Here is a 25986-nt window from a genome sequence, read left to right as displayed (position 1 = left end):
ATGCAAAGAACAAAACAGCAGAATGAATTTGTTAATTACAAGCAAAAGTATGTTTTTCAAATTTGATCCGATACTAGGTGATATATCAACGAACGTCAACACATTTTACGTTGTTTTTTACGATAACCTGATTTATATTTCCCAATATTTCCAACATAATTTATAAAGGATTGATTGATGATTACTATATAAAATACAGAAATATTGACTACTGGTACCATCTTGAGGCAATTGACAGAACTACTACAGTTGGTCAACAGGAATTTCTGTATCAAAAGTTTATGCCAGCAACTATCAGTGTATAGACTTCTTATATAACACAGTGCTAACTTGGCTGCCTATGCACTCGCAACATCAGAGAGTGAAAGTTGCACTAATAGACTTTTTCACCTACCTGTGAATAATGCCCACGTTGTCTCAAATCACAATAATCCCTCTCATATGATGCTGTATACTATTAACTAATTAGTTACCGAACGTCGGCAGTTTCTTTCTTTATATGACATGGGGGGCGTGATGAGTTCATACGAGGTCTAATCATTATTTTTATGCGGGAGATTTTAAATGGTATCAAAGTAGTAAATTTCGGATTGACTTTGTATAGACTATACCTGTCTTGTACATTTTTATAAACAAAAGGTAGTCTTTCCAATTCTTTACTCTACATTTTTGTAACATGGGAATTGTTATCCAGTTCGAAGACGATGGCATCACTATAACAGTTAGCATTTGCTGAAGTAATCCTACCAAAAATAAAAAATAGTACTGAAAACTATAATTTCATTAGTAGTGAACCTTTTATGAAATACCTTAAAGCTGTTCTTGTTGTTCTTTTATGAATTCTTCAAGATTCTCATTTTGTTGACGACGACTTGAATTTTTTTATTCTTTGTTGAAATTATCAATCACTTTACCATCATGAAAGACCAGTTGCATTATCCAATAATTAAACACGTAGAGTACTGAAAGTCAGGAGTTTGGCATTGTACATTCATTCCAAGTCTCTGGAATATACTGCAGCCTAAAGGGCTCATTGCGTTTTCCCCCTCACGCGCCCTACATATCCAAGAGAGTAGGTGGAAATACTTCTTTGTTCTTATAAGTATAAATCTGTTTCTGTTGACATACCTGATCTATTTGCATATTCGTCTAGAGCAGAGGTATGTATGCCAGTATGTTAGCCAGTGCTATGTCCCTCATGTATCTGCCAGGTGGTTTGTTTCAATGTTTTTATGCAAGTGACATGAGACTGATTAGTCTCAAGGCTTTCGCCGAATCCTGTAAAATTTTCCCAGGTTTTGGTATTGAGGTGACCCTAATCAGTCTCCATGTATTGGGTATTAGGTATGTATCTCAGAGTTTACAATCCATTAGATGTTTTCCAAATCTACCATGTTCTTTTCCACCAGCCAATTCTCCTTGAATTTCTCCAGAACTGCAGTGTTAAATTTCTAAGCTCCCCTATCGTGTGTACTTCCCAGTATTTGTTCTCAAGTTATTCATTAGAATCTGAGGTTATTTCGAAATAATCTTTGAGATACACTTGGATCTGTTCAACCTTCTCGTATTGCCTCCTCAATGGTTTTTCTTGGTTTTTCTCAGCATTTTGTTATATTCATATAGGGACCTTTTGTATTGATCTCATATTTCTGATTTCCGTGCGTAGAGATGGTAGCTCCCTATAGCCTACCTACTGCCATCCAGCCTAGACTAATTCCCAGATCTGCCTGTTACTTTTCCGAGGTATTTGGTAGTATTAGAATCTGAGGTTATTTCGAAATAATCTTTGAGATACACTTGGATCTGTTCAACCTTCTCGTATTGCCTCCTCAATGGTTTTTCTTGGTTTTTCTCAGCATTTTGTTATATTCATATAGGGACCTTTTGTATTGATCTCATATTTCTGATTTCCGTGCGTAGAGATGGTAACTCCCTATAGCCTACCTACTGCCATCCAGCCTAGACTAATTCCCAGATCTGCCTGTTACTTTTCCGAGGTATTTGGTAGTATATTTCAAAGTTTATGTGCCTGTGAATATAGTTACCCATTTTACGAGTTACAATTTCAAACTGATTTTTCAAACAGGTAGGTATACAACCCTGGTGGCTCGTGCAGAATATCCAATGTGGCATAAGCTGTGTGGCACATAGCACCGTCCTATTGAAATCAAATGTCGTTGATGCCCAGAACATCCAATTCAGCCCAAAATCCACACTGAACAGTGACTTCCTCGGGATACATTGGACGCTCTTGGATCTCATGTGGAGTGGTATCATCCTAAATTCGACATTTTTGTTCGTTTACGTACCCATTCATCTAGAAATGGGCCTAATCGCTGAAGATGATTTTGCGATGAAAATTAGGGTCAATTGCTAACTGTTCCAGAGCCCTTTGAACGAATAACGTCGTTGTCTATGGTTGTTTACCTTCGGTTCCTGGGTTAGTTGAATTTTGTACAAGTGCGAGCGGCCCAAGTCACTATGCAAAATTCGCCTAAATTGTGGTCTGCGAAAGGTCGAGTTCTTGTGAGCGACGCGAAATCGACCTTCTCGAATTATCTTGCACACTGTCATGAACAGCGGCGATATTTGCGGCACATCTTGCGTTTCATCGACGTACGGAACCAGTGGAGTCAAATTTATTCATCGCATTGGGAATAGTCCTATCCTTAGGATGATTATGGCGACCGTAAAATGGGCGAAGCGCGCGGTACGTTGCCCGAACAGAACAACCATTTTGATTGAACAATTTCATTATTTGCACGTGTTGTTGAATGATATATCCGTCTGTGGTGATTTAATAAAACAGACTAAATAAATGACAACTAATTTAACAGATGTAGCTTTAACGAGATGGCCGTTATCAATTTTCATCTTTCAAAATATTTTCCTGCTAGATATGTTATACAATTGTACGATTTGGATTATATTGTATTGACATTTCCTAGTTAGAAGCTGAACTAAACTATAAAAAAACAATAAAAATTCCCAAACTTGCATGATAATGTCTTGTATCAAATTACCACATCAACGAATCGTTCATAGGCTACTAATCCATCCCAAACTGGCAGGGAAAATTCAGTAACTGACATGTAAATGGCCTTTGGCTACCACGTTCGCCCAATCTATCTCCTATAGACTATTATGTACAGGTACTTTTCAAAATATTGTATATTCAAATCCTGCAACAAGTGAGGAAGGAGAATAGGGTTAGAAAAGTTTTACAAGCATTCAACGCCTTAGATGCTGATAAACTCAGTCGTGTTGTAAATAACAATTTGATGAAGAAGGTAATAAACAGTTTTTATATTTTATGAGCAAATTTTTGAATTTTCGTCCTTTCATAAAACATAGAATTGATAATGCATAGAATGAATTTTCAATTCTATTATTACTCATCTGAAATCCTAAACTTTATGTAACTGTTCGAAATGAAGGTTTCATAGCCCGTAGTTTTATGGGGGTCATAGGCGTGTTTTATTTTTCGAAGAAAAACTTAAATATCTCGTGAACGGTTAATTTTTGATATAGAGGATGTTTCATGAAAATGAGTTTTGTTTCCCCAAGAGTTCTAGAATTCTGTCCGTGACCCTAGGCATATATGGTAAATACGCCCATGCAACCATCTGAGCCTTCTCGTTTTGAACCGTAGAACTCTTCAGTTTCATGCCTCTGTTGATCTAGGGTATACTGTGTCCATTCGATCTCAAGGTCACTTGAAGATGTTTCAGTTCTTCCTCTAAATGCATTGGTTCACTTGTACTTCGAGTCCGATCAGTTAGAGTGGGGATGACTCCCCTCTTTTGACTAGGATGGTGGTTCGATAGTGCGTGCAGGTGATAGTGCGTGTAGGTATCGACATCGTGCGATTACTACATCTAGGAATGCTTTCCGCTGGTCCTGTTCAGTCTCTATGGTGAACTTGATGCTGGGATGTTGGGCATTCAAGTGGTCTAGGAAAAGATTCAGAGCGTCACTTCCATGTTTCCAGATGACGAAGGTGTCATCCACGTAACGTAGCCACAACGTCGGTTTCAATTCAAAGGTGTCGCACCACAAAAATATACATGGGAACAAGGCTGAAGGAGCATTAAAGGAACTGCAAGCTAGGCCAGACGGACAAGTAGACTGTGAAGGAAACCACAGGATGAGAGAATTCAAAACAGAATTTAATCAGGCAGAATAATGATGGGACTTGCATTGACAGAGGCCGAGGTATGGCAGGCTTTATATAAAAAAAAACTTCTCCAAGTTCCAACTTAATGCCAATGGAGTTAAATAGCTTGGTGTTTTGAACTCTGTTGAACCCCTAAGTGTATTTCATGATATTTTAACTGAGGTATTCGTACAGTGTTTTCCTATGCAAAACATCAAAAGTAAATTGAAAAAGCCTTGGATAACCAAAGGAATCAGAACCTCTTCAAGTAATATGAGGGCCCTACACATGATTAGGAAATACACTACAAGTGATTTCTTCCACAGCTTTTTCAATGAGTACCGAAAGATCTATAAAAGAATTATAAGATGTGCAAAAAATAAATATTATAATGAGAGACTTTCCAAAGCGTCCAATAAACCTTAAGAGAACTAGGCTATTTTCAATAATCTGAGAAGCAAAACAAATAAGCTTCCAGTGCAAATTGACATCAGCCCTGATATCCTCAATGTGTATTACTGTACAATAGCAGAAAAACTTAAACTCAACATATCTATACAAAAAAATCCTTTAGACTACCTGATTAACGTAATAATTTCAGGAGAATTCATTTTAGATCATACAAATATTGAAGAACTTCAGGAAACGGAAAAATGGTATCCCTACTTTCTGTTGATCATCCAATCAGGTCTAGCAGTGGGCTTCCTTCTGCCACATTTGATCCATCTATTCCCAGCACCTCATCAGCTGGTTCCCTAGAAACAACTTCAAATTTGAACAGTCCAACAAACAAGAAGTCCACTTCATTTGCTGTAAGTCCACGTGAAATTGTTCCTGTACCCAAGGTCAATAGGATTATCAAAAGAGAAACTAAGCGGAAGAAAGGAACAGCAACAGTTTTAACATCCAGTCCTTATAAGGCCACTCTCATGGCAGTTAGGAAATAAAAAGAAGATAAAGAGAATGCGAAACAACGTAGACTAGAAGCAAAAAGAGAAAGGGAAATCGAAAAGAAACAGCAGGCTCCTAAGAAAAGGGTGGCTGAAATTGAAAATAAAGGAAAACGCGCATTTTTTAAGAAAAATAATGACGGTCTCTATAATGATGATGACGAAGGCAACGTCAGCGACGTTAATTATTTAGTCTGTGGTGATTGTTACTCGAAATCCAAGGACAACGAAGGCTGGATTAGATGTTCTGGGTGCCTCAAATGGGCTCACGAAGCCTGCACAGGAGCCGAAGAGGAGGACGATGACTTTATTTGTGATTTATGTAAATACCAGTGATTTCATAGTTTCACATACTTTCAGTAATGCCTATTTTTGTTTAAAACCCTAATACAATCGTTTTGAGTTCTGAAACTAAATGCGTTTTATTTTTTCCATACTACCTATATCCATTTAGGCAGTGGCCACTTTGCCCTACCTAGTGGCCTAAAGTGGCCACTTTGACAACTTTTGGTAAAGTCAAAATTTTGTACAAATAACTTCAAAAATCAAATTGTTTTTATTTTTGGATCAGGCCTAAGTAACCATACTAAATGTTGAAGGGATTTATAAAATGTTTCAAAAAAGTTTATGGGTGGAAAAAAATAGATGTTCCTTAGGGTGGTCACTATGCCCACCCCTCCCCTACTCGTATAATAAAGGTCCTAAGACCGGATCTTCAGCTATGCCAGATGTTAAACTAAGAATGTATGTTATATTGTCAGCGACGGCGACGATTCAAATTGAAGCTTTTGAAAATGTCAACAGCCCGTATGTCTGCGAATAATACAAAAGTATACACATATTTATCTTATCAGAATCAGATACTCTCAGAGTATCCTTTGTTATAGATGAAAGTTCAGTTTATCAGCTACGCATTGGCCTAAATTTTGGAATTTATCGTAACACAACTTAAATAATAATCAATTTATTGACTGATAGATTATCTGGAATTCTGCTAGCTGCAAATGTTTATATTTAAACTTTGAAAATCAGCATCTTTTTCAATAGCCTAGTGATCTACGTATTCTTCTATCTCATCTGGGGTTTTGGTCAATCATAACTGTTTCACATTCTTCAATATTTTTATTATATGCTATATGATAATTTTCCACTCTATCACCATATCACCATTGTTGAACAGCTGAATCTATTACTAATGAGAGCGATAACGGTTGGCACTAACAATATACTTGGTAATGATAGCTTATCAGAAAATAGTCGTGTTAACTTTGGATTGCTATTTCAACTGAACTCCAAAAATGAGTGTTGGGTATATTTTTCAGTTTCAGATATTTTTCATTTTCAAGAGAGTTTACAGTGCCTGTTTAAGGATTTTCCTGCGGTTCCACGTGTGTTTAACACAACAAACGGCCGAAAGTAAAGTGACCACCGCTAATACAACAAGTAACAATATGGTGAATATTCAGCTTTTGCGGTCTACATACATTCAATTAGCGATTTTTAAAAAATGGTACACTCATCTTGGACATGTGTTCAAAGTTTCAGCTTTTTAGCATGTTTAGTTTGTTGGTGAGAGGACTAAAAGTTAGTAGTGTTTTGCCTGTTCCGTGATTTTCTGCTATCGAATGTATCCTTCTACGTCCTAAAACTGAACATAAAGGATTATTTTTATGCTTCAAAGCAGGCAAATATATAAATCAAGTGATTGGTAAGAATATTGTATGTACTGTATTGCATAATATCTCAAGCTTCCAAATGCCGAATATTACACAGAGAACGGTCAGAATAATAGCAATTCTGATAGTAAACACTGGTGAAGACACATAAGTGGCAATATTGGCCATAATTAGGATGATTCATCACCAATGACTTTCCTTCAAATTTAATAATATCCAATATGGACAAAATGTCACAAGGGGTTGTCTGGATTAGCCAAAGTGAAATCACTGAGAGTAATCTATTCCTAATAAAAATTTAACTTTTTAAAGAGTCGGCCAAAAAGTAACCTACAAAAAATTCTCTTGAATATTAATTAACATGTAACTTAAAATTTTGTCATACATTTGTGTTAGTGAATTCGATATTAACATATGTAATAGAGGTAAAAGGACATTGAAAAAGCTGACAGACCAATTATTATAGATTGATGTGTGTTCGCACCATTTCTTCGTATTACCACAACAATTTTGAAATGGTTAGCCACTTCTTAACAACACGCATAACACACAAAATCGAATCAAATGTACAATATTCCGTGACTATATCAAAACTGGTAAAATCTGAATCGTCAATATCCTGAATAATAATAAATCATGGACAGATGACAGATAAATTGGTGCTTGTGTGTTCATGGCACAGTATATGTCACGAAAGACTTCGATGGCGATAACATAAAGACTTTCGGGCTTTGAGCCAAACCCCTGGGACTGGGAATTTTGGGAATTGTCGAGAATTAAATTCTCAGTAATTAGGAAACGATTTGATGATATATTCAATTTGGCGATAGCTTGATGAATGATTATTGAAAATTGTCATGAGAAACCTTTCTTTTTGGCTAGAATGTGATTTCTGACCGAATTGAAGGTGAAAGTAACGTAATTCTAACTAAAAACGCTAGTTGGGATGTTTTGAACATACCTACTAATGCAGAACAATATATTGTAAGCAACTTTGATACTTTGTATTCTCATTTCATTACCTTTAATAATCAGTGTACTTCATTTACAAAAAAAGTGTCTCCTATATTCACAACCCGAATCCCACCCAAAGTGCATCAGTACCCGCCTATGAACAAAATTTACCAAGGTACCTACTCAATAAGCAGGAACGTGTTTCAGACTAAAAAATTATCGCAGAGCTAGTAAGAATCCATAAAAGATCGCCGTTTATCAATGTTTACATGAAAATTACCATTAAAATCGTATGTATACCTATCAGATCAAAATCGTCACCGTAATAATCGTTTGGATTTTGGCCTCAGTCAGTACACAGTCGAGCGGGAAATAGCGAACATAAAACAAGTAAACATGTCAGTGATCAGACGAGCGTTGCTCAGCAGGAATATCGTAGACTACACAAAGGTTATTTTTCCTGGCTCGAGGTCTTTCGCTACGGACGATGCTGCAAACATTTTGAAAAGTGAAAGTAGTGACGTTACAGTTCCCGACATCACAATCCCGGAATTAATTCGTTCTAAATTGGAACGGAACCATAGATATACGGCAGTAGTAAGTATCTTTTAAGCCTTTCACTACATCCGATAGTAAACACGATCAAGTGGGCGAGGACAGGGTCTGACTGCATTTATTTAGTAACGGGAGAGATTGACCAGATCAGACTAAAAACTCGAACAAGCAGACGAAAATTTTCATTAAGGCAACTCCGCTGGGTTTGTTTGTTCACTTCGTTCTCTGGACAGTGGACTGAAGGAGATGAAAATTTGAAAAATAAAAAAATAATATCTCTTGATTCAAAAAAGATATCGATCTCGGTCCAACGAATACGGGAAAACTATATAAGACTTATGAATTTAAATCCTTGCCCTTCAATTTTAAGGTATAAATTCCATTTTTCCTATTTTTCTCGTTAGTTGTGAAAATTTGCTGTAATATGAATTTTGTTCTAATATGCTATATTTTTTTCTCAAAGTGGTAGCCCGTCGAAATAATTGAAAAACAACAAAGATGCGATTTTTCAAATTGTGTTTAAAAAAATTATTTGAAAATGTCAGATAGCTGTATAGCTGCCAATTTTATCATTGTAAAACAGGCCTTTACAATGATAAAATTGACAGCGCTATTTGCGATGAATTGCCATGCTATTAAGTAATAAAATTGATTTGATGTAATATTTTGTGCAACACTAGCTATAAATTTGGCCACTATGTTTGGCTCTACATATGTGTGTGAAAATTCTTTCTCAAAGATTAATTTTTTGAAAAACAAATATCGTTCGAGATTAACAGACGCCCACCTAGAAGACTCACTTCGAATTTGCTGTTCCTCTCGACAACCAAACTATAAAAAATTGGCTCAGGACCGCCGGTGTAATTTCTCACATTAATTTTTGGTCTTGTGTTTTTTAATTCAGAATTTGATTTGAAACTAAAATAATACATAGGTAGCACTTAATTTTTATCAGTTGATTCTTTCTGGACCTCGTAAACAATTTCCCACATATCATCCGGACCCCACCTAAAACTACTTGTCGATCCCTGTCTATAATATTCTGCTTGGAAATGTTTGGTATAACTTTATGAAATGCTATCATTGCCTGAGATAATAGTTGAATTTATTTATTTGTTTATTAAGTTGGTTTTATTTTTATCTTCGACAAAAAAAATTAGAAATTGACGATCCAAAGGCTGTATAATAAGTGGTATGTATGCAAAAATTACTACCAAAAGAATTAACTCCAAAAAAGGGGTAGTTTCAACATTTCCCTTTAGTGGAAATGATAGAACTTCAATCGAAATATTTCGATGGAAAGGTCTCAGTCAGCAAAATATTATGAAATATCCCAAGAGTAAACAACCTTTCGAAAGGGGTAGATTCAACTTTTTTAAAAAGTGGTAACGATAAAATAAAAATAATGAAAATATGAAGTTTGATTGAAATATATCGATAAAATGCCTTGGACTTTCCCCATAAAAGTGTAGATTGCATTTCTATGTACTATGACATCAGTATCAAGTAAAATTAATTTACATTTTTTCAATTTTTATGTGTTAAGAGGATTGTGAATATCATTTTTAGCTGATCCTTTCACACTCCCACTTCCACTCTTCGGCAGGAAATAATCCAAAACCCTAATCTTAGATGGGGTGGAGGGAGCTATACGATGATTGGAAGTCCAATCTTGTTTCATGATTTTTGGTTTATAGTTCACTTAATAGAAATTTCCAATTGAAAAACAGTGCACTTTGTTTCAGCTCTCTAAGTACCGTAGTTTTCCTGTAATTAATTATTGAAAATCGAATGTGGTAGAGTGGTGACGTCACGGTCCTATTTCCGCTTCTTGTTCGATTGACCAACAGGAACAATAGAATTATCAATTCAATTATGGAAGTGCATATGAACCCGTTAACGTTCAACTAATGAAAATATACAGTTATAAAAATCGAAAAATATAGCAAACTGGATTAAAGAATCATTTCAAATATTCAATTTATTTTACAATCTTCAATCTGTACAACTACAATTTATTTTGAAAAAACTACATATATACCTCTTTCTGATATTGCTACTAAATTCAAGCATCATAGGCTCGCTTGGGTAATCTGTTGAATCTTCCAAAACTTGAGAGGAAGGTTGAATGAGGTCAAGTATAGACAGAATTGATTGTACTCGAACTGATCCAACAAAAGCTTCTGAGGTAATATCATTATTCATATGATGATATTTAATGAAGTGAAATGTGTCATACTATCAGCAACAGTATTAACTCCAGATAATACTTTCTGTGGAGATTACTTGAAGTTGAAATAGAAAAATGTGTCATCACATTCAATATTTTCGTCCCCCTTTCTTTTATAATCACTTTTGAAATGATTTCTATAAAGTCTTGCAAGAGTAGAAGGATTGTAGTTCTTTCTTTTCAATACTTTCACCAATTTTTTTTCTCATCATTTTATCCTTTGGGAACCTAAACTCATCTATAAACCAAAGCGCTTTCTGTTTTCTTGTGCCTTTCCGCACAAATGAAATCAGCACAACAATGCACCATATTAATATTCAAATATATCTCTAAAACACTTTTAAAACACACACAAACTAAACTCGATGAAAAAAAGAATTGTTCCTACGCGAGCTGTCAGCTAAGAAAAAGTTGAAACTCAATGTTGCATAAACAAGCAGAATGGATCCGATATGACATACATTTTTAATACCGAATAAACCAATAAATTGTGATACGGGTACTCCATTTTCCTGAGAAAATGAACGATCAATTGAAATTTCCTGTAAGTATTCATTCATTTTTGTTAGGAATGAAGCCAGCAAACAAATTAATATAGAATAATAAGATTGCTCGAATCTACGAATTAAGCATAAAAATGGACAATATTTGCCTTGATAACTGATCTGAATATGATAACTATCTAAATATGATTCTAAATAGAATTTAACGAGCTGCATTTTCAAATGGTTTTCGAATGTTCATGAACCCCAATAAAATAAATCAGATATGCATGCATGCCACCCACCAAAAATAATAAATTCAACGTTACTGGTATATTAGCCATATTGTCATCCAGTCAGCCAGCGCCCTCTGTAGTGTATGCGAACATGTACTCTTTCTAATGTCAATGGTTTCTACACATAATTTCGAATTTTTGTTAAAATAATTCCAAAATGAAAGTTGACCCTAGTTTTCTGCTGACTCCGACAACTTACCAAGAGTCGATTTTGAAGTGATCGATGAATTTTACTTGAAAAATTTGCAATACTTTGGTACCGAAATGAAGAAAGAAAAATTGAAACGGTAGGTGGTATATTTAGTAGGTTCCTTTTATTTATATGACATTCATTTCAGACTTAGTATTTTATCGAAGGATGGAAAGTTTTGATTTCATTTTTATTTTAGCTTGGCCAAGCTTTAGCTTGGTAATGGTAAAATTCAATCCAAAAATAACCTGAAAAAATATTTTTCGGAATGTAAACTAATGACACGGAATATACAGCAAAATAGGCACCCGCCGAAAACTTCACAAAAAATGTTCTTTAATAAGATAATTGTAACAGTTGTTTTCACACCGAGTTGACAACAATAACAACAAAAATGGCGTCTGTCAAATTGGATCATCAGATCTGTGATTGGATATTAAAAACCAATACACTTGGCAACTCCGCTCTAGACACAATAAATTTTATTGGTCAACAGAAACGCGACCAATTTAAATTCTTGCTTTTCGAATTGCTCTTTTTTCTGCAAATATAAAGAGATCTTGGGACCGATTAGGCTTGATAAGTATAATATACCCCTATAACTTGATCAGTCTACAAGCAAACCAGTATCATTTTCCATAGCACGAAATAAGCCAATTCCTTTTTTTTTTAACTTGATGCAGTGCATATCAGAAAAAACACGAAGAAAATATCTACAAAATAACGAATGCTATTTGTGCGTTCTTTATTTGGCACGATGTTTATCAAGAATTGCTGTACTTGTTTATTACGATGAATAATTAATGATGAATTATAAACAATCCGTTCATTGATATGCAAAGAAAAAATTCCTCTCGAAATGAAAAACGAATGTCAGCTATAAAAAAACGAACTTTCTCCACTTTTTTGCTTTGCGGTCGCAACGAATCAAAGGCGTGGTACACACCAGGGAAATATGATATGCTGAAAACAAACAATCCGGTAATAACCTGTCTCCACCATATTTCTAACATACAATTCGGCAATATAAGAACACAGCCGGAGTCACCCGGAACCCTGGCTGGTAGGCCGCGGTCAAATGAAACCTAAAGTACCAAACGTTTCGTCGGCTACTGCGACAGACAGACATCATCAGTATGTGCGGTGACTGCTGGAACGAAAATTATGTTTATCTTGAAAGTGTCAGTAACGACACAGTCATTCATTATACCTCGAAGTCTCAGCAACGACTCAGTCAGGCGTTACTGAGTCAACGGACATACCACTGATGACTGATGATGTCTGCCGCAGTTGCAGACGAAACGTTCGGTATTTAAGGTTCCATTCGACCACAGCCTACCAGCCAGGATTTTGTTTTCTTCATACAAGTTTGTACTTATTTGATCGCCTTTGTTCGTCAAAATAAGTTTTCGACTACTGTCAGCTGTCACCTTGAATGAAATCAGAATATCAATCGATCCATATTATTATTATCTCACTGAAGGGTGATTTGGTCTCCAATAATCAGAACAACCATCTTAACAGAGTCTGCGGAGTTCAGAGAAAATATCTTTAAAATTCTAATCAATACAGTTTATTGCATGATTTTCACAATAAAAGGGTTTGACAAAAACTGCGCCACATGTTTCGCTATGCAATAGCTTCCTATAACATGTGTTGCGGTTTTTGTAAAACTCTTATATAGTGGGAATCATATAATAAACTGTATTGATTAATTTTTCAATATTGATTTTCATCAAGTATCGGCCAGTTCTATTCAATCTTCAAAATTTTTATTATCATTATTATCATCATTATTATTACCGTAATTATTCCATGGAACGGTCAGATGAGACTTTCGAAGATAATCTGTATAATTAATTGATCAGAGAGTGTCAGTGATTCCCAAAATATTTCCTTTGCATTGGAATATAAATGTTTGAGGTGTCTATAGATAATTAAAAAAAATAAGCACATTGCAATTTTTATAGATTTATTGAAGAATTGTTATTATCATTATTATCATCATTATTATTACCGTAATTATTCTATGGAACGGTCAGATGAGACTTTCGAAAATAATCTGTATAATTAATTGATCAGAGAGTGTCAGTGATTCCCAAAATATTTCCTTTGCATTGGATTATAAATGTTTGAGGTGTCTATAGATAATAAAAAAAAATAAGCACATTGCAATTTTGATAGATTTATTGAAGAATTTGAGATGCTTTTTAATTTATTTCTTTCAGCCTTTGCCTCTAACCTAGTATATTCACCTTCATTCTAAACATCTGCAGGATTATAAATATATGAAATAGACAATAAATAGGTTGCTTTCAGCATCTTGAGCGACCATCAATATAGCTTTCGGAAACAAATATCAACAGGCGACATTCTATCGTATGTCACCCACATTTGGAATAACGCAATCGAGAAACATGGTGAATCAAGAGCTGTTGCGCTTGATATTTCTGAGGTTTTCGACCGTGTGTGGTATGAGGGTTTGCTGGCCAACCGTCGATGCTATGACTTATCGGATCATTTCTGTGTATGTCTCTTCAGCTTCCTGAAAGAACGTTTCCTACAAATGATCGATGAATATATCTCGAATACTTTCACCATCAACGCTGGTGTTCCCCACGAATCCATATTGTCTCCAACCCTCTCTTTATTATTATCAATGACTAATTGGAAAAATCAAGAATCCAATATATTGCTTTGCTGACGACAGCACAATTGTCTCGTCATTCCATTTGGATTCCAGGATATCGGTAACGGAGGCACATCTTCGATAAGTTTGTTGGGGGTTGAGATGGACACCAGTATGTCTTGGCACAGTCATGTCGCTGGAATTGCATAGGCTGCTTCTCAAAAACTTGGAACAGTATTCCGAACCAGAAAACTGTACACACTTCAGCAACTTTTGATACTTTATGAAGCTAAGATCAGACCGTCTGTGGAGTATTGTTCTCATGTATGGTAGGTAGGTAGGTCTAAAGTGAGTAGGTCTATTCGACCCTCCACCGCAACCCATAAGGGTTTATTGTGATTCACACCTATTCACACTCGGCCAAATAAACCCAGCTTCTTAACGAAGCCGATTAGTTTGTATAAGAGAGTGGTCTTTCAGGTCAGATGGTAAGAGTACGGATCTGCCGAACTCAAAGAACCTGATTCGGTCCCCAGCGGGGCAGGCACAAAGTATATGCTCTGCAGTTTCATCATTTTCCAGACAGAGGCGACACACACTGTCTTCCGACAGTCCAAGTCTCTGCATGTGATATGATTCAAATGGCAGTGACCTGTAAGAAGGCCTGTTAGACATCGTAGTTCATCCCTACTGTAATCCAACAACGGTTTGGAATCAAGCTTCGAAGAATGAATAAACGCCTTGGAGTGAGCCAATCCTGGAAGATTCTGCCAGAAACGTAACTCTTATTGCCATCAAGGTGTTAAGTGTTTGTTTGGCAAAGTCCAAAGCGATGCCAATGACAGGTTCTGAAGCCGCTTGCAGCACCCACCTTTGCAAGAGAGTCAGCAGCTTCATTGCCTTCCAAGCCAGTATGGCCAGGAATCGAGACCAGAGACAATCTGTTTAGTCTTCCTATCGAGGAGAGTCTTTTTTGGCAGTTTGCTACCAATTAAGACGTTGCTGGGTGGGAGCCAACGCCGCTTGACTGGCCGAGAATATTTTTATTGACTTGTGAGTGAGGTTGGATTTATCCAATCTCTCCGCACACAATTCAATAACGTAAATTTCCGCTTGAAATACAGTCGTATAAGTTCCTAGGCAGGTAGATAACTATGTCCTGGGTCTGCGACTGAAAACACCTGCACCAGAACCGGAAGGTGTTTTTGATCCATCTGTGACCCAACAACTATCTGCTCTTAATATTTCCTTCTCCCAGAGGATCCAGTCCTCTCTACTCGGGAATAGTACTTTATAAAGCAGTTCGTAGTTGACAGTTGGAGACATAAAGTCAGAGGTAATTTCCAGAATGCTGTGACTTCCAATGTCAACCAATAGTCTGTTGCACTCTGTATTGAATTGATTTGTGCAATTGGCAATGTGCACAAGTCTGTATACAGTCCATCTAGCCTCTTTTTCCAGAAAAATATGGATAGGAGGTAGATCTAGAAGGATCTCCATGGCCGCTGACGGTGTGGTACTGATGGTACCAATGATAGCCAGACAAGCCTGTCTCTGTAAGCCAGAGAGCTTCGCTTGGGCCGTCTATTCTCTCATCTCATGTATGGAGCTCTGCCCCCAAACATACTCTGAAGTTGCTGGATTCCATCTTCCTGATTGGAGACACGAACATCACTGGCAACTTCGATAGTCTGGAACATCGAAGAAAGGTTGGATAGTTGTCTCTTGTCTATAAATACTCTCACGGTAGGTGACTTGGCATATTTGATTCCACCAAGAGCGGTACATATCAGAAACACGCGACGAACTTCTGCTGCTCATCGTTTTGAAGTTCAACTCAATACACCTCGAATCTAACTGTTTAGGAACTCTTTTGTTTGGAACACTGCATTTATGTGCATTTATGTGGAATAAACTTCCTGAGAACGTTTTTCTAAATGTATTTAATCTCCAGCGATTCAATTCCAATGTGAATCCCTGTGAAATGATGTCGTTCAAAAATTTCAGTGGATTTTTCACTTGGGGGTGTGTTCTTAGGAACAGACGAGATTATTTTATAAATGATGTAAGATCTTGAGCCATTCAACGATAAACTGTTGCTAAATTATGGTGGACCGATAATTGAAAATAAAAAAATTGCTGTTCCTAGAGTTTTTACACCAAGTTTTGACTTCAATTACGTAGTTTTTTCAATTTAATCATCTTCGTATCTCTTATGGTTTCCAAAAACAACATGCTAAACATCCTTACTTAGGACACATGGTAGCTTAAAAATAGTGATGGTTCGTATCTTGGACATACTGTATATGAATGTGTTACGGATACTTCTACAATTCTCATATAATATTTATAAACATGACATAATGTTAAATATTAAGCGATACATGTGTGGGAAATAAATTGTGTTACCAAAGATAGTTGCTTAAAAACGTTTCTAATTGATAACCTAGTTTTATGTGTCTGTAAATAATGCTAAACAAACAGTAGAAGTGGCAAATATGGAAATAAAGACCGCTATTTAGCAAAAGTCACTGTGGAAGCTGATAATGACAATGACAGATAACCTTCGGGCCAGAAGATAAGATAGAACTGTATTTTTCGAATCTTTCTGCAAACGATGATCAATCACTGTGATGAAAGTGAAAGAATTGACGATTAACATTTGTAAATATATAGAACAAGGCTAACCAGGTACTGAAATAGGATTCGTTTATCTAGTCTTACAACACCCAAACCCAAACAAACAGGGCAAGCTTCATAAAATCGTTTAAAAAAAATATGTTTTAGCTTTATGTTCATTAATTGATAGTTTTGCGTGTGAAAATCTTGAAAAGTGAAAAACAATACGGAGGGAGGGTAGCAAATTTGTCAAAATGTCTTTAAAGGCTTTTATGGAATTAGATACTGATTACAAATTAATGGTCGACAACTTTGAACCTGAAAGGATTTTTTGTCATATACCTTTTAATGGAGAGGAAATTGTGCATCTATTTATTTCCAGGTCTTCAAGACTGTATTTGACCTGCTCCTTTCTGTAAAGTCGCAATAACCACAGTTTAGCTACATCATGCAAAAAAAAACATGAAAAACATAATAGAGCATTCATGACGGAAAACAGCTGATAGTTATCTAACTACCTTATCATTTATTCAACCGTATCTCTCAACTGTCAAGGTGGCGAACTTTGGAATTATATTCTGCCTGGACTTTTACCTGCATGCTATCGTTAAATATTCCTGTTTACTCGAAAATAAGCTTATGTAATAATTTTTTATATCATGCAAGTATAAATTGAATGTAATTTTGATAATACGATACCCGCACTTCAACGAAACATCTGCTTCTCCTACACTCTCAAGATTTGTTAAATTCTAGATGAGCGTTTCACCAAACTGAAACATTGGTGACACACAGGCCAATGTAGGGACAAACCCCAATCAGCCAGTCACACGGTGCAGAATACTTAAAAATGTACAATGTACTGAAGGCAGATCCTTTAGTGGATAACACACTTCCGCAGTACAACTTTCAAAAAGATTTCAAAATCGTCATACCAAGTAGAGAGGACTGGCAAAACGGCCCACCGGCAAAAGCGGAAGGAACTTAGGATACAGATGGCTCAAAGACCCAAGAAGGATTGGGAGCCGGTATATACGGAGGCAGAGCAAAGACGAGAATCGCACTCAGCCTCGAACATAATGCAACTGTGTTCCAGGCAGAAGTAGCGGCCATCGAACACTGTATAGAGGAAATAAACAGGGAGAAGGTCATAAATAAAACCATTGCCATTTTCTTCGACAGCCAAGCGGCAATTAAAGCGCTCAGCTCATTTCAAGTCTTCTCGAGACTAGTGGGAAGCTGTCTAAGCGCACTCCAGTGTTGCCAACTGGATGAACTATGAAGTCGCTGCACATGAACCAAAACTCCGCTACACTGCTTCATATTCCGCTACGCCTATATATCTGACGCAATCAGTTCGCGCATGCGCCTTATCCAAAATAAATACCACAGAACTTACAGTTTGTAGTTTGTGTACCGTTCAGATACCACAAAACTGAACTGTCACTAATGTCAGGAATCAGGATCATACTAATTTTCAACCGCGCAACTCAGTGAATGCTACCTAATTTTCTAAATTTACAGCAGGTAATTTTTGAAAGCTGTCGTTTCGACCAAATATTACTTAGCTTGAAATAATGATTTTGAAAAGTAAAAATAAATATCAATTTGTTCACGTGCATATAATCACACTGAGCTTTTCAAATTGGAATGAAACAACCAATATTGAGGAAAAGTTTGTTTTCGAGACTTTGTGTATTTTTTTGAAAATGCTCCGTTTCCGTCAATTACAACTACGTTAGCTCTTTCGCTCGAGCTTCAATCAGATGAATTATCTTCTATTTCCAGTGTAATTTGTTCTATATAATTCATAATAGTTGAGACATGAATTTGCCGTTGCTCTCATTGTCCTGGCCGATAGCCTTCCAACTGAGCATCTTCCCTCTATCTACCGCTACCACTATCAAGGGAACCCCTACTCCTCCTGACTCACCCCCCTCTCGAATCCCCGTCGCAGAGCGGCGACAACGCGGGAGGACGAACCAGCGGGGCAGAATACCTTTTCTTTATTCATTAATCCCAATATTACAATAGTCTTACAATTACTTGTTTAACATCAAAGACTCAACGAAGAAGTTGAGGAGCGAAATGTTCCACCTAACCTAACGAACAATTTGGCTTCAGGAGAGATCATTCCACTGAAGGTTGGTCGAAAACACCATCAGCGAGCTTAACGCAAATAAAAAAGTGCATATTGTGCTACTAGACATCTCGAAGGCCTTCGACCGAGTATGGCACGAAGGCCTTCTGCACAAGTTAAACGCGTTCGAACTACCTCGGGGCTTGATCTGGGGGATCGGGTCTTTCCTGAAAGACAGGTCAGAGTAGAGGGCTCTCTGTCTGATAACAGAGAGATCCTCGCAGGAGTGCCATAGGGGGCCGTGCTCTCTCCGACGCTGTATTCTCTCTACACCAGCGACCTCCCCAGGTCCGAGCGTGTGAAGATATCCCTGTACGCCGACGTCACGGCTCTTCTCTCATCTTCCATGGGTCGGGAGCTCGGTGTCGTCTACATGCAACGTGCATTGGACGACCTCGAGCGCTGGTACCTTGACTGGAAGATCCGAGTAAACCCGGACAAGACTCAGGCGATAACCATGGGAAGATTACTATCTTCTCCTGCCAGAAAAGTGAGAGTGTCTGGAAGGAAGATTGACTGGCAAGCGCGAGTAAATTACCTCGTAGGTTCACTTGGAACCCGCACATCATGTGCGTTAAGTCAAAGATCGAGGGTCGGATAGCTAGTTTGTACCCTCTGGTCAATAGAAAGTCCAAATTGAGCACAAAGAATAAAATTACCATCTACAACACGATGTTCAAGCCTGTCATCATGTATGCTTCAGGCGTCTGGGGACAAGCGGCTCCGTCCAACATTTCCATTTTGGAAGGACTTCAAAATAAGTTAATTAGGATGATTGTGAATGCTCCTTGGTTCGTGCGGAACGAAGCCATCCACAGAGATTTGCAGCTGCCTTCCATTCGGCAGTCCATTCAGTCGAGGAATCAGCGAGTTTTTGAAAGTACGGAAACTCACGAAAACCCGTTAGTTAGGGAAGCCACATATTATGCTATAGACGATCCCTCCCGATATAGAAGGCCCCGACACTCTGTCGAATGAGGCCCTCATGTCCCCCGTTAACGGATGAATAGCTTTCTCATCCATCCCACCCCAGCCAGGTAGGGGTATCCCGTGAAGGGCGGTACTGATGTCTGAGGACTTCCTGCCGCCATACCATCAGTCATGTACCCATTGGTCCTTCTCGTGACCAATAATCAGCCAAAAGGGTAAGGGAGCTGGACTCCAAGCCTGAACGATACGAAGATGACTTTCCACTTGTTTAACATTTGCCTACACATAATCACCTAGTACCCAATAATAGTAAAATACATTAATAATAATAATAAAAATAAAAAATAGAAGTTATAACATAACAAAATTTAATATCTGCTCCAATAACAATGCAAACTTATAACAATCCAGTAATACTGCCTATCTTTTTTTTGGATATCCCCTCGCAAAACTTGCCAGGATTGTGTCACCTGTCCAATTGACCTGACTAAGCACTCATGTTTTAATTTTCTTTTTTCCCCAGTTCCTGGCCCCGCTGTACGTCGCAGCTGTCTCTTTTCATTCTTTCATTCATTACTAACAACATTCTCCGCCCATTCATTCACGAATCTTATCCAGTCATCCCTCTTTCCATTCTTTCCCTAAGTGTTATCTGACCTTTTTTCCTTTCCATTCGTTCCTTCCATTCGCGCCATCCAATCCTGTCTCAGTCCATACATCTCTCAATCACGTGATCTGCCGTATCTGGTTCTCCGTATCCACAGGGGCACGGCACTTCTGGTTCCAGGTTGAACCTAGCCAGGTATCCTGGGAAGTTACCGTGTCCTGTCAGCAACTGCACGGCCTTCCTCGACAATATTTGAGACTTTTAGTTTCAAAATATTGGAGGTGTGACATCCTGTATATAGTTTATTAGTGTAGCACTCTGTACATAGTACTTTTTTATATATCATCTAGGAATCGAGGAGCAGTATGTCTAGCGAGAGAATAAAGATCGGAAAATAAGGAGTTGTTTTATTTTAGTTGAATACATCACAAGTGGCGACGAGTGATATTCTGAGTTATAAAAAGTGCAAATTCATTTTTTTACGCTCAGCAGTGAACCCCGAGTCGATAAAATGACGGAATCTGTACAGTATACAGGACATATTCAGGAATTCAATCCTGCTACGTCGGATTGGTCGATTTATAAACGTTGTTTCAACAATTATTTCACGGCAAATAGTATCAACAAAAGTGAACGGAAACGTGCCATTCTTTTAAGTTTATTGAATGAAGAGGCATATCAACTACTATTCAATATGTTCATTCCAGAAGAACCTGAAACAAAATCTTACGAAGATATTGTGAAATCCATGGACAATTATTTTCAACCGGTAGTGTCTGTTTTTGCGTGTCGCGAAAAATTTTTCGAAGCACGAAAATCAGCCAATGAATCTCCAAAAAAGTGGGGTGCAAGACTGCGATCATTAGTGGCAAATTGCAAATTTTCTGGAACTGATGAAATTTGTAAGGCTTTAGTAAATCGTTTTATCATCGGCTATGACTCTGGTCGAGTGAAGGATAGGCTTTATGAAGAAAAAGAAACAGTGACTTTTGCTGAAATCATAGAAATTGCGTCTTCCAAAAGTACGGTTGTACAAAATTACAACAGCAGTGTTAAGATGGAACCAGAAATCTACTACACGAAGAATAAGTCCAGATCTTCTGAGCACAAGAAACCTCTTCCATTCCGAGTGGCATCGTCAAGAAAAAACAGCTGTGAAGACAACAGTCCAGCAGGTACGAGCGGCGGCAATTCGGGATCAGGAGGCGGCGGCTCAAAGAGGGGAATCCGTATCAATCCACCATCACATTCCAAATGCTGAAACATTAGTAAAAATCTTAAAGTATTTGAAATCAGGTTGGCCCAATGATTCATACAAATTAAAACACAAGAAATAATTCAAATCATTTTATAGAATAAGGAATGAATTATCGATCGAATCGGATTGCTTACTATGGAATAATAGAATCATAATTCCAACTTCTTTGCAAAAAAATATTTTAAAGAGTTTACATGCTAGTCATATGGGTGTGGTGAAGATGAAAAGTCTTGCACGATCATTTTTCTGGTGGCCAGGGCTCGACAAAAAAATTGAAGAAATTTGTAATACTTGCGAAAGTTGTCTGAAGTATAAAAAATCACCAGATAAATCTAGTTTGACTTGTTGGCCATGGCCGGAACAACCTTGGTATACGTTGCATTTAGATTTAATGGGTCCATTCAAAAATAAGTATTTTTTAATAGTTATGTTTGCTCATAGTAAGTGGTTGGAAGTTTTTCCGATGTTTTCTATTATCTCAAGTTTGACAATAGAGATTCTAAGGGGTTGTTTCGCGCGTTTTGGATTACCAAATCAGATCGTTACAAATAACGGTACATCTTTCTGTTCTCAAGAATTTGAGAAGTTTTCAGTTCAGAATAATGTAGGTCATATTACGATACCCCCTTACCATCCTTCCTTCTAATGGTGCGGCGGAGAATTGCGTGAAAACAATCAAAACGGCTCTTTTGAGTGCTCTGGGTAAAAATAACCAAACAAATATCAATTTAGTTCTCAATAACTTTTTATTCGACTATCGCAACACACCTCACTGTACTACAAAAAGTAGTTCTGCCAAATTAATGTTTGGAAGGAATTTGAAAACTCGTTTTGACTCACTATTGCCAAATTCAAATATGGTTGTAAAAAATCGCATCCTAAAAGCACAAAATAGAATTGTCAGGAAAATTGGAAGGTCGACCAGAACCAGAATTAAATAATATTAAATGGAAGCGACACATTAATCAGATAAAAAAACTTCAAATCAAAGATGCTATATTGCCTAATGGAAATTTTCAGAGTTCAACCGATAACAATACAGTTAACGATGTTGAAGTTGTTCCAAATACTGCAGACTTTTCCACTTCTCGTGACACGAACTGTTCGAATGAAAATGTAATCTCGCGACCAAAGCGTACGGTTAAGCCACCTGAACGCTTAACTTATACTTGAATATATAGTTGACTCATATTATAATTATTTGTAGAAAATTCCCCTACTTTATGTTAAAATCCATTATTCCGCTACCGTCGAGTGAATTCCGATACAGTAGCGGAATTCCGCTACCGTTGGCAACTCTGGCGCACTCATGGAGCCAATTTACCCAAAATAGAGTCACTCTAGCTTGGGTATCCGGACATGAGGGTCACAAGGGCAATGTTCTAACCCGTGAAGGCCAACCAAGGCTATGATTTGCCCAGAACCCTTCTGCGGGGTAGCGAAAGCATGTATAAAGACATTCATAAACTCATGGATGCAAGCCGAATCGATATATTGGTGGAATAATCTCCCAAAAATGAGGAAGGCGTAAGAGTTCATAAAGAAACCATCGCCCAGATTCACCGAAGACCTGCTAAACCACGACAGTAAGTTTGTAAAGGTAGCGGTGGGTCTACTAAAGGGGCATAGCCGGCTCAGGCTATGTATATGAGCCACATGGATCTGACAGAAAAAACCCAATGCTGGTTCTGTCAAGAAGAGGATGTGTTCTGTGAATGAGAAGCGATAGCAAAGCTGAGAGACGCAAGATGCGAGGAAGAAAAACCAGAGGCTGCCAACTATATGAAGGGGTCAGTTTCAAGGCTATGGAGTCTCATCAAAGAGATAAAGCTGGACAATGAGCTCTAACAACCAATGAGCATCACAATAGATATGAAAAGGTCAGGCCATGGGCTAGCTCCCCGACAATCTAATCTAACCTATCTATGAGATCAACCTATTTTGTAACAATTTTTTTTTTCAATTACTAGTTTTTAAACAGATAGTTACAACATTATTTTATTGCCTGAAAACTGAAAACGAAATTCAATAAAAATTTTAAGCCCCTTTTTTTCCCTTGGGGGTGAAAATTCCTGATTCTCTTTCTTGATGCTTATTTACGCTATACAAAGAACCTACCTGCATATTTAAAGATTTTAGGTTCAGTAGCTTCGGTTGTACGTTAATACATACAAGAGTGTCAGTCAATCAATATGTCAATACAATATTGAATAGCATCAGCAAAATAAAAAACTGAAAGGATTAGAATGAAATATATTGGTAATCCTACTAATATTATAAATGCGTAAAATTTGTGAGGATGGATGAATGTAATGAATGTATTTACGTTTTTTACTTTTTCACGCCTAAACAGCTCAACGGATTCAAATGTAAGTTGGTATATAGATAGATCATGACCTGGAATAACACATAGGGTAGGTTCCCACGGTAACGCGGGTAAAACAGCGGGGAACAGCTAGTATTGTATAAGTGGGTACCTATTGATTGACTGACACTCTTATATTAACGTACAGCCGAAGCTAGTGAGCCTAGAATCTTGAAATATGCAGGTAGGTTCTTTGTATAGCGTAAATAAGCATCAGGAAAGGGAATTAGGAACTTCCACCAACCAAAGGGGGAAAATGGGGGTTCAAATATTGTATTGAATTTCTTCAGTTTTGAAGTTGCAAATCTGAAGTTTTAGGTTAATAAAAAATACAACGATTCACACGTGTTTCCAATTTCGCCAAAATCACTTGTGATCGATGAGGCATATGTCCTCTTTTATGAACAGGAGGGAACGAAGCAGCACCTTTGATGTGATTTTTTTTCTTCTTTCCTTTTTTTTTGTTATAATCTTAGTTCTTTCAATTGATTTGTAATTCATGATTATTCCAAATTTCACTATTTATTGTAATATGCAATATTAAACTGATCTGTGAGTTCATTACACCTATAAAAAAATATTGTAACTATTTGTTTAAAAGGATGTGTCACGAAACTTAATGTAAGAAACCAAATTCTACGCAGGCGAAGCCGCGGACAACAGCTAATAATTTATATTCTTCCTTCAAAAATACAGTAACTGAAAAAATATGCCAACTGCACTAAGTAATGAATAGCTTCGAGAATCAAATTATGTTACCTATAAAGAAATTTTGCAAAACAGACACAACCGTCAACGACGTCTGCCCTCAGGCGTCTGCCCGCGTTCTCGGCGATGGCGCTTCATTTCTTAAAGCGCCCCTCTACACCCGCGCATCGACCACCGTCATCTTACAGTAGACGCGACGCGTAATGGCTTACTGTGTTGCGTCAAGTTAATCTTATCGTGACAACTTTTGAACAATTCATCCGAATTACTCAGTGTAAAAGACAAAGTTATCTATATTAAATACTTTAAACGACAATTGTATCAATTTTCATAAGAATTTAACAGATTTTCTAAAATGTTCATTGTAAAAAAAGTATCCAATTCGATTGTATTTATGGCTCAGTATTTTGCATATAGCGGCTATATGCTATAGCGGACTTTTATATAGAACTATTCAAGATTTACAGTCTTACGGTATATTATCTTAATGTGATTCCAACGGTATGAGCAGCGCACGCCAAAATAACTCTCAGGGAGCAAGAATTTTTTCGACTTTTTCAATCCTTATCGTTACATTATGATTAAAATGACACAAAACCTTTGTAAATTGTAGCATATATGTTATTCTGATGTATAAACTGTATTAATGTAAAGTTTCATCTAAATCCGTTCAGTCGTTTAGGCGTGAAAGAGCCACAAACATACATTTATCCATCCTCATAAACTTTCTTATGATATCAGTGTAGATCCTCAGAAACTTTCATATTTTCAATATTAGTATAGATTTTCGCAAGGCTTTGATATCAGCGAAATAGGGCGATTTTTTTTACATCCATATAAACCTATAGATCACCTATAAACGACACTCTTTCAGATATAAAATTAAAATTCCCAGAACTTACGTATTTTTCCAATTCCTTTCCTAGATAGGAAAAAAAAACTCTCGTATCAACATCTTTGGAAAGTTAAACACTCTGCCGTGGCAACTCATTGTATTAGATAGATATGAGGAATAAATTTGAATAATTCATATTCATAAAATCATCGTCACCAAATGACAGTTCATTACCCCCTTCACGTCACGTGGCACACCTCCTTCAGGACCGTACTCAAAAGGTTCAGATACAGGGACAAGAATTTTCTCAAAAATTCCTAATGAATGGGATTTACAATCACTGAATATACAGGGTGTAACTAAATAGGGTGTAGTACAAAACGTCAGGTTGATTTCAATATTTTAA

General features: G+C 37.1%; 1 protein-coding gene and 1 long non-coding RNA gene across 2 annotated transcripts in view; one reads left to right on the top strand and one right to left on the bottom strand.

Moving 5' to 3' along the window:
• The first annotated feature begins 7985 nt into the window (after positions 1-7985).
• LOC111514164 (uncharacterized) overlaps positions 7986-25986 on the top strand; it is a 41712-nt gene continuing 23711 nt past the window's right edge. The window contains exon 1 of the mRNA XM_074174394.1: positions 7986-8333. Coding sequence (XP_074030495.1) covers positions 8133-8333 — 201 coding nt within the window. The 5' untranslated portion in view covers positions 7986-8132. The remainder of the gene's footprint in view (positions 8334-25986) is intronic.
• LOC141481942 (uncharacterized) lies at positions 21475-25903 on the bottom strand. Its single transcript, XR_012465262.1, has 2 exons — positions 25648-25903; positions 21475-21671 (listed from the first exon to the last, which is right to left on the bottom strand). It is a non-coding gene; the product is annotated as an uncharacterized lncRNA (long non-coding RNA).

The sequence above is a fragment of the Leptinotarsa decemlineata genome, unplaced genomic scaffold (assembly GCF_025532065.1).
Source record: "Leptinotarsa decemlineata unplaced genomic scaffold, Ldec_3_MD MMD2_tig00000576_RagTag_RagTag, whole genome shotgun sequence".
NCBI classification, from domain to species: Eukaryota; Metazoa; Arthropoda; class Insecta; order Coleoptera; family Chrysomelidae; genus Leptinotarsa; species Leptinotarsa decemlineata.
The sequence above is the reverse complement of the archived record's forward strand: the minus strand, read 5'-3'. Positions and strand labels throughout refer to the sequence as shown.